Source organism: Hylaeus anthracinus, unplaced genomic scaffold (genome assembly GCF_026225885.1).
Source record: "Hylaeus anthracinus isolate JK02 unplaced genomic scaffold, UHH_iyHylAnth1.0_haploid 3, whole genome shotgun sequence".
Classification (NCBI taxonomy): Eukaryota; Metazoa; Arthropoda; class Insecta; order Hymenoptera; family Colletidae; genus Hylaeus; species Hylaeus anthracinus.
Window position 1 is genome coordinate 6100862 of NW_026535284.1, and position 10973 is coordinate 6111834.

The 10973-nt window shown below is 36.7% G+C and overlaps 1 protein-coding gene across 1 annotated transcript; it reads right to left on the reverse strand.

Annotated features, from left to right (window-relative positions):
• Window positions 1-1663: 1663 nt before the first annotated feature.
• On the reverse strand, window positions 1664-3469 carry LOC128893748 (tigger transposable element-derived protein 1-like). The gene has a single exon (XM_054154955.1). It carries the CDS (start codon window positions 3467-3469, stop codon window positions 1664-1666), a length of 1806 nt encoding a protein of 601 aa, XP_054010930.1.
• Window positions 3470-10973: the final 7504 nt, after the last annotated feature.

Sequence of the window (10973 nt, forward strand, 5' to 3'; positions counted from 1 at the left end):
TTTGAGTTATTCGTGAGGAAAGTGGTACACAAAATGGCGTGTATATCGAGGGAATTCCGAGGGTTGAAGCACTATCCTTCAACATAACATTCGATCAAATTCTTCGTAAATTATTTCGTAGATTAATTAGATTGCAATACATGCAACCTATTTTAGTTTGTACAGCTCTTATGACTTTTTATCTGATCCATACCAATGAAAAGCTTACGACCCCCTGGCGATGCGGAATTTGTGGATTTTCCCGTTTTCTCGGTGACTCACAATCCCTAGAATTCATTCATACGCGACGGATGGGCGACAACTGAGAATTGCGAACACGCCGAGCACCGTTCACGAGAAAACGATCATCGTGACCACGGCTTACAGGTTCCCTCTTGGCAGGTACGTGCCGCGAAACAGGTGGAAACGTACTTGCGAAGGTAAACGAGATCGCTGCACGCTCGGGCTCTGGTCTATCGTTGGTCATCGACGATCGAGAAACGATCGATGGAAATTGAATGGCGCTCCGGCCAGTTTCATCTTTCCCTTTGGATTCGCGCGAGACGTGCGTCCTGAGAAACATATATGCCGACAGGGAACATCACCCAATTGCGACGTCTCGATTTTTGTGTACACGTCGGACAGGTACTTTTTCTTTTACTAGGTGATAGAATATTCATTGGATGATGGACGTGTTTTTTTAGATATTGGATGGGTGTTTTGTTTATATGATATCTGATGAATATCATAGATGAAATACTTATTCGAATATTGTGGATGAAATTACCTATTATATTATATTACACCCATTCTATATCATGGATAACAGGTCTGTTCAATATTATACATTTCATAGTATTTAACATGGTGGATAAAATACTTATTGAATACTTAGTATCATGAATGAAATGGATACCTATTCAACATCAAGGATAAAACAGACACCTATTCAATATCATGAATGGAAGACCTGTATGATGGATGAAATAAATACCCATTTAACATCATGGATTAAATGGATACTTATCAACATCATGCATGAAACATATACCTATTCAACATCAAGGATAAAAGATACACTTATTCAACATCATGGATGGAACGACTAGATAAAAACATGTATCGAAACCTATCTAATTTATGAAATACACTTATAAAATTATACCTGTCCCAGAAATACAATTTATCATTTGGATGAACAGTAAGCAGAAGTCAGGGATCTTGATTTAAAACGAATTGAAGTAAAAAAAGTAATAATATACTTTATTTCTAGATTTAACTATTAAAGCTAGTTTGCAATTCTTGTTATCACATATATACCGGTACTAATTATACAGGTAGTTTTCACCTTTACGAATTTCGTTGGACCTCTTTCGTAAAGGGAGCATTCATCAAGTAAGAAAACGAACATTAGTAACTAAAAATTTGAAAATGAAAAGTCAAATTTTAAAATTTATATTTCATCATCGATAATTAGACTTTAATTAACATGTAACAGTTGTTACTTGGTCATTGACAAATGATCATTAACATAGACTTTGATTAACACGTAACATTTGTTACTTGGTCATTGACAAATGACGATTAACAGTCGAAAACAAAAGATGGCAATTAACAATTGACAACAGAAGATGACCATTAATAGTTGACTGTTCATAATTGACAGTTGATAACAACTTCTAACTTAACTATTATTCTCCTCAATGTCCAAGCTCTCTGTGCTCAAAGAACGCTTCACCACGCAGTCCACAAATATTCGAAGCTCGTTAAATGGCTCCGAATCAATCGAAGACCGAGCCTCGCTAATTTTCGTTTCGTTAGAACTACCCGCAGCATCTCTCTGCAAAAGAAGAGCACGCTGCCCAAACAGTCTCTTCTTTTCTTCATAAATTTCCCGATAGCACTCGCAGGCGTTCCTCAGTTCTTCGCCAATTTTCGTAGCTCTCTCAAAATTAGAATCTTGCGACTCAAAAATTTCGCTCGCCCTTTCAATGTGCCGAAACGCCTCGTCTAGGGCCTCCAGAGTAAAAGAACGAACCGGAGTCTCGTTCTCGATATCCTCCTCGTCTTCGTCCTCCTCTGGCTCCTCCATTACCAATATGTCTTCATTCATAAGCTCTTCGTCGTGCGCTTCCAGAAGATCGTTTACATCGGACGCAGAGACATTCAGATTCAATTCGTTGGCAAGACTGACGATCGCCTGTATACTCCGACGTATAATCTCTCCTGGCTCCTCCAACCCTTCCATATTAAAAGAAAACCGTGGACCTAGTTTCTTCCAAGCGCCTCTCATGCTGATCGCCGTGATATCGTTCCATGCACGCGCAGCAATCTTTATCGCGTTCAAAATACCGAAGGATTCGTTCCAAAACTCCTGAACCGTGGGACTCGCCCTATTTCCATTTAATTTGAGCAACATCTCGAACGTGTAACGAAGGTAAAGCGTTTTAAAGATGGCGGTGACGCCCTGGCCCATGGGTTGCAAACTGGAAGCGACGTTTGGCGGCAGAAACATTATCTTGACGTTGGAGTGGTGATGCTGAAGAGACAGTGGATGACAAGGTGCGCTGTCCAAGAGCAGAATAACGCGAAAAGGAATGGATTTATCCTCGCAGTATTTTGTCACCCGAGGTACGAAGTATTGGGAGAACCAGTCTTCGAAGATGGAGGCAGTGACCAAACTTCGCTTATTGCCTCTCCATATGACCGGAAGCGAACTTTTGACGATACCTCTGAGTGCTCTCGGATTCTGTACGCGGTGCACCATCATGGGTTTCAGCTTGCAGTCGCCAGCTGCGTTCCCACCGAGTAACAAAGTTAGACGATCTCTGGATGCTCTGAAGATCGTGGACGATTCTTCTTTAACTGTAGAGCTGCAAGGGGGCATACGTTTCCAGTAGAGCTCGGTTTCGTCGACGTTGAAGACCTGCGACGGGGAGTAATTGCCCTCTTTCAACATCGCGGCTAACATTCTCGAAAACAGCCTCGCCTCGTCGTTGTTTGTATTCGTGTATTCGGCGAGGACTTTGTTGCTGTGCCAGCCAGATCTTCTCTTGTACCGATCGAACCACCCGCTGCTGGCGGAGAAACGCTCCTCGCAGCCTCCCTTCTCCTGTTTGAGCGCGTTGAAGATGGACAGAGCCTTCGCGCGAACGGTGGCGTAAGTTACAGGCGCGTGTACTTCCGTTTGATCGATTACCCAGTCCGTTAAGAGTTTCTCCATGCGAGGTATCAGGCTCTCGTTTTGCTTGCTTCGCACCCAAGTGGATTGGAGCCAGTGAGCGTTTTTCACTTGCTCTAAATACTTCTCTTTGTCCTTTAAAATAGAGTTCACCGTGGAGGTGCTTAACATGTATTTGGCGACTAGATCCTTCAGGGAGGTACCGGACTCGTTGTCGGTTATTATGTTGCACTTCGTTTCCAGCGTGATGACTTTTCGACGTTTCTTGTTATCGTTGGCATCTGAGCTAATCTTTCGTTTCGGCGGCATTATTGGTTGCGATAGCGGCTGTCGATTTGGAATATTGCGTAACAATGTTGCGCAATCGTTCTTAACAACGTCAACGTGGCTACTAACTGCGTAGTAGACGCGGGATGATACTTGGATGCGCGAGCGCAGGCGTGTTGAGACGTGAAAGTCCAACAGTGGGAGATTGTAAAACGAGAATACGTAAAGTGGGAGCTGGCTATGTTCAGGGACGGCTTTAGCAGCTCTGGGGATCGATTTGAAACGTTTGTTGGCGAGGTTAAAGGGTTTGGAGTTAAAATCTGCTTCGGTGAGGATTGCTGATTTAAATGAGGAGGTTTAGTGATAGGGAAGTAAGAGAAATTGTTGGTAATAATGTATGGGATGGAGAAGTTATGGAATTTTTATAAATACAGTCAGTGTAATAAGTAGACTGCGGATCTTTATGCAAAATAAAATCTTCGCGAACGTGCCTACAAAAACTGAATCTAAATAGGAATTCATTTTATTCTGGAATTATTATAACGTGAACTTTTCTTTCAATCTTTTTTACATTTTATTGTTTACATTTTGTAGCTTCTAGCACATTCAGATTTCCTTTAAATGCATAAAGATCCGCAGTCTAGTAATAAGTGTTCGTATAGCAACCAATTTTAAATAAAATTAGTAAGAGAAGAAATTAGAGGCTAACATTAAAAATTGATTTAAAACTTTAATCTATGCGAATTCCTCTAAAATTTCTTCCTCTATAATTTATTAATAAACTAAATACATAAAGTTTTATTTTGAATTGGTTTCTGTACGAATACTTATTACACTGACTGTAGGTGTCATTAGCAACAATGGTTATTTTAAGAAACACTTTCTTATGACAATTCTGAAATTGTTTTCGTAGAATAGATTATTGAAAATGGGGTGTAAATAAATGATAGAATACTAAATTTGTAGATTAATCCTTTGCACTCGGGGCCTGTTTTACCAATATCTACCAGCAACTCGAGATGCATTCTTAGCATTCTATTCCCAGGAATGCTAAGCTTAGGTTGACTTCGAAAATGAGATCTCTAATTTGAGATTTGAAAATCAGGTCACCTTTGCCTCAACAACAATCATTTTATTGACACTTCGAGTTCTAACGAAATTAAACTTACACAAATATTATTGCTGGTTGATTCACTGCGTCAAACCTGGTGGCGACCGAGGATCACCTCTCGAGTTACAGCATCGCGTTAAGATGTGACTGAGAGTCACCTCTCGAACGCAAAGGGTTAACTTTAGCTTTATTCACTAAATTGTCACGGGCAAACTGTGATCTTTTCTCGACGAGGAGATGCACAAGACTAACCGATGAACGTTAAAAGAAAACCGTAGAAAGAATTTCTAGCTGTATGTAGCGTAGTTTTAGCACGTTTGTTTAGTCTTTAGTAAACTACAGGAAGGGTCCTCTTCAGAGGGTAGGCCATACCCTAAACGAAAACTTTCTCTTTGGTTATACTGCAGTGACAGATACAACATTGTACATATATTCTCAGTACATATATTTTTGTAGTAAAATGACATGTTGCTGTTTAGTAAATGATCCAACACAGATAATTGTAACAGTTCTAAAATAACTGTTTTAGAAGAACAATTGTTTTAATTGCCACATGGTCATACACAAGCTCAATTATTAAGTAGACTGGAAAGTAATGTCGTTTTTGGAATTTTAAATGCTTGTTTATCATTCATCAGCTGATTGACTTTTAGCGATCTGGCATTGAAAATTTGTACGCCAGATAGGAAAAAGGTGTTGATAACGAGGACTATTACATAATTAATTAAAAATAAAAACATATTATAAATTTATTTGTTTGAATTTAATGTAAAAGAAACGACATTACTTTCTGGTCCTCCTGTTATAATTCCCAGTCTAATATTCAGAGATGGGAGTATTCATATCCATATTTATGAATATGAATAAATTTATGAATAACACGTTATTCACATTTTTATTCGTAAATAGTGCGTTGTTCACATTTTTAGTTATAATTAACTCTTCATTAAATAATGTAAATCACTTACTTATATTGTTTACTATCCTACACAGAATCGTTTTCTTCGAGGTACTTATACATATTCCAGAGTTTCGTATACGTGTTTATTAACACAACTGTAATATTTCTTATAATAATAACAACAACGATTGTTTTACTTGCATAAATTACATAATTTTTGTACAATAATTACCCATTTGATTGGAGTGAAAACGATTCTGTGTAACGCGTTATTCACATTTTTGTTCATAAATTTATTCGTATTCGTATTTATAAATACCTCCATCTCTGCTAATATTCGTAATTGGTTGAGGATAGTATACTATTAAATTGGACATATAGAGTAGTCCCTTTCTTCTTAAATTGCATACAAATTCATTAACGTTTAGTCAAACACTTGTCAATGAACTACGTTCTTCAAGTGCTTGTATAAATAATACAGAAGTAACATCTAGTAAAATAAATGAGTTCATTGCATATGCCACAAAATGTAAACTTTATTTCTCGTTTATCAAACTTTCATGCGAAAGTTTTACTAAACAAGACTAGAACAGATCGGTATAGCGCGGGCCCCCTTCGGCGTGGGGCCCAATTGGAAGCAATTGGACCAATTGGCATAAAACCAGACCTGCCCGCAATAGTTCTATTTCATTGTAGCACTGCATGACGTTGCTGAGATACTATTCTCTCGTACTAAATACTACGAATAAGGAAATCAATATTTTTGACTATTCAAAATTGAAATTAAACGATTTTTACTATTGTCTAATTTTGAAAGTGGTGTAAGTCCATTTCCAGCCCGTATAAGTATACATCGGTTTAGTAAAATACGCCTAAAACAAATTTATATAACCAAATTACACATTGAAACATTGCCAGACTTCATATAAATTGCCTAAATTTTTTAATTAACAGATATGTTAACCTTTAATTTTCTCGAAACTAGAGAAAATGGACTTTCACCGCTTTAAAAACAAACGGTCCATTTAGTGTTACATTAGTGATAAATTAATTAATTGCAATCGTCTCCAACAAGAATTGAAATTATTTTCTATCTAACATTAATCATTGAAATTCTTAAATTAAAATTTATTTAAAAATTCTCCTACTATGGACTCAGTCCGGTTTGATTTCATGAATAAAAAAAGAAGGAATATTAAATGAAGCAAAGCAATATCCAATATTCATAACTCCCAATAAAATGACTTTGAGAGTCGATACGTTTCGTGATAAATCAATGCTCCTGATCGAGATTACAAATTGCCTTTTATTTAAAAAAATACTCGATATGAAATAGATCAAACTATTAAAATAACCACGCACGACGTATTCAGACATCGTTAATTCTACGCTGTGATAATAAATACCCAAAATTCAAGGATTATTCATAACAATTTCACGGGAAAAATGGTGGGAAGACTAGCCTCGTGGTCTAATCACCAATAAAATCGATCGAGGTCAGAGTGACGAGCATCGATAGTCCCCCGTTAACCGAACTGGCTCACTGACCCAATAACTGCGCAGTTTCGGAGCCACTTTTTGTTCTATCCTGATTCACGCGGTCTATCAGCGAGCCTGCCGACGAAAAGGGACCACCCAGCCGGGCGTCGGTTGTCTCACAATGAAAGTACATTCCCCTCGGGTACTGGCTCGGACGAATACCCCGCAGGGGTTCCTGGCGTCGTTTTCGGGGGTGAAAATGTTGGGGTTCCTGCTGACGAAGAGGGCGACTCCGTCGCAACCCCCTTGGCTCGAGGGGGATCGATCCGGGAACGTTCTGCGCAGCTAACACCGCTGCTGGAACCTAAATCCGAATCCTTACTCGGGGGATTCGAAGAAACGACTCGACGTTGTCCGATGAAAATTAAAATGAAACCGCTAACAATCGATGATTTCGATGTTCTAGGACGAACGCAATTGGGAAAATATTAATATATTAACCCTTTGCGTGTCGTATGTCTATTCTCAACCACCAAAACTTTTTTACCGGACGTATGTCTGCTCTCAGCCACCACAACAAAGAATCATACTAATCTTGTATTTTTATTCCACAAATTGAAAAGATTTAAGCCATTAGACAATAGTAATAGATTCTAAGATATTAGTGTAATGATAGATTAATGGAATGATTAATGAAAAGATCGTTAGTAATCATATTAAGTTATACAAGAATATAGGAACCAGTGGATGAAATATCTACATGTTAAATTTTTCAAAGACAAGTATTAGGTAGACTGGAAAATAATATCGTTATCTTTACATTAAATTCAAACAAATTTTTAATAAATTTCTATTTTTAATCAATTATGTAATCTTCCTCGTTATCGACAGCCTTTTGCCATCTAGTATATAAATTTTCAATGTCAGATCGATAAAAGTCAATGAGCTGATGAGTGATAAACAAGTATTTAACATTGCAAAAACGATATTACTTTCCAGTCCACCGGTAAAGTATAGTCAAATTGTGTTTTAGTGTAATTAGGCATTCTGGTTTCTTAAAATATTTCGAAAACAATACTCCAAAATGGCAAGAAGAAAGTTACCGAAAGATACCATACGATGGAGGACTATAAAATATAGTTTTTACATAAAAACATTACATTAAAACACATTATTGTGTAATCATATATCTAAAGTCCACGAAAGAATTAATAAATCTTGTTTATCCTTCATTTGCTTGCACATTATGTATCACTGCTCGTTCTTCGAAAATTAATTCCGACCAGTACAATAGCCATGCCTAAATTTAATACGACCGCAAAGGGTTAATTGTATAGATCGGATATACTTCATACCAAGTGAACAGAAACGGAACTATGGACACATTTATGTAAGTAAGTGAGAAGTAAGCGTACTGACATACATCCCAGCATAGTCGTAATGGATATATTAATATTTGAATATAATACGTTATGTAAAATATACATATAAATTATATACACCCCATACCAGGAGGACAGTAACATAACTACAAAAAAATTTAAATAAATCCCACATAAACAATGCTCGTTTTATCCCTATCAAGGATTTTATTATAACAACGAACATTTTCTATTAATTTATATATTAATCATCAAAGCCATGGTCCACGATAAACAAATCAAAAAAGAGGAATCGAACAGGGAAATTGTGCGTCTCGACTTTTATTTGTTGAGTCTCGGAACTTAATAAAAACGTATCGAAGAATTCTAGAGCATTCAGTATGTAATTACCACATATTAAATGAAAATCTGCAGACAAAGAGAAGCCATAAGTCATATTCCGTAGTTTCAATCACGCCATTTGTTTATCGGTGCTTCCTCCTGCGAGAGGACTTTCATTAACCCTTTGCACTCAAGAGGTGACTCCCAGTCACCATTAGGTTTCACGCAGCAAATCTATAATACTTAATGTTTCTTTAGGTTTAATTTATTTGGAGCTCGAAGTGTCGATAAAATGTCTGTCGGCGAGGTAAAGGTGACCTTATTCTCAAAGCTAGATAGCTTAGAATTCATAGCAATAGAATGCTAAGAAACATCGCGAGTTGCTGGTAGATACCAGAAAAAAAGGCCTTGTGTGCAAAGGGTTAATATGTCAGAGGTGATCTACGATATTCTACTGCCTCGTCACCACGAAAAACGAAAGGTGGACCGATTGTATTAAATTAGTATATTAAATTAGTAGTCCAGCGTAAGAAAGACGAAATGGCTGCATTTGGCCAATTGAGGTTAGGTCTGGGGGCAGCATCTGGTTGCCGCTCGCCATTGTGTAAATTATCCTTGTGCACATTTTATTTAAACTGCGGTTACGTGTATTTTTTTTTTTTTTTATTATATAATATTCGTGTGACAAATGTTTCTTTTATATAAATCATATAAGGAGACAATTACATATAATCTCATTAATATATAATTATAATCTTATGTAATTGTCATATTATATGAGATGTACTGAAAAGAAGTGTCTCTTATTTTCTATTATGTGATATATTGGAAAGAAATATTTGTTTCGTAATATTATGTAATGTGCATAAAAGAAACATCTCCATTACCGAATATTTTCTAAATAATCTCTAAGTATATGAAAATTACCTAACGCTATTAATTTTATTGATCCACCTGCAGAATTGATTTCACTACTATTTGACTTCATTAATATTTTATTTTATTTATTTATATTCAACCATGGGTTGAACCTTTCTGTATTATTTTTTTTAACTTTTCTTTATTTATATTCAACCAAGCGTGTTCGATCTACTTATAAAGGCTACTTAACACGTCGAAAGTGCACAAAACAATTTCCCAACTAAAATAGAAAATACACGCTGCCATCTCGTGACTAAATATCCTTCAAATTATTTCGGTCGACTTTCGAAAATCCCTGGAAAGCACTGGAGATTCCGCTAAAAGAAATGTCGCGACTCGTGACGAAAGTCGCATAAATTAACAACGAAACTTGAGGGAAATTAATTCGCATGAAGAGGTAATAGAGAAGCCAAGGGTATTTATTAAAGGAAGCGAACCTCAACGACCGAGCATTACCACTTTATTTACGATATTTTAACGGCGCAACCCCACACAGGAAATTTCCCTTCAAGTGCATTTTTCGAACGATCTGGTTAACTTGCATTCGACCAAGGGAGTCTTCAGAAACAGATTGAAAACTACCAAGGACCGTACAATATATCGCGGAGCACGTATTAACGAGTACGTATCGATCGTCGCGAATGAAATTCTTAACACACCTCACGCGTATCGAAAAGATCACGTGACCTCGGAATCCATTCTCATTTCTTCTTCGCATCTTCTGCGCCTCGGAACAAAAATTCTCTGGAAATAGAATAATAATTCTAGTTAAACGTTATCGTTCAAAAATGTTAATATAAATATAATATACATATTTAATATAAATACTGTTGGAAAATTTTAAGTAGGATAACATTTAACCTTCATAGGGATGAATTATCTCTATGAAGGATCCCTAGGAATCCATTCTCATTTCTTTTTCGCATCTTCAGCGCCTCGGAACAAAAATTCTCTAAAAATAGAATAAGAATTCTAGTTAAATGTTATCGTTCAAAAATTTTAATATAAATATTGTTGGAAAATTTTAAGTAGGATAACATTTAACCTTCACAGAGATAATTCATCCCTATGAAGGATCCCTAGGAATCCATTCTCATTTCTTCTTCGCATCTTCTACGCCTGGGAACAAAAATTCTCTGAAAATAAAACAATAATTCTATTTAAAAACTACACGAAATAAGAGATAATATATACTCGAACAACCCAGCGCTCTCCTTCTCAAGAAGGGAACAAATTGTTCTCACAAGACTAAGGATAGGTCAGACAAAATTAACCCATCAGTACATAATAGCCAAATCTGACAGACCGCAATGTGAACATTGTAATTTAGAACTATCTATTAAACATGTTTTGCTGGAATGTCCAATTGGTGAAAACATCAGAACCCAAGTAAAACTTCCTGTAGATGTCAAACAATGTTTAAATGAAAGA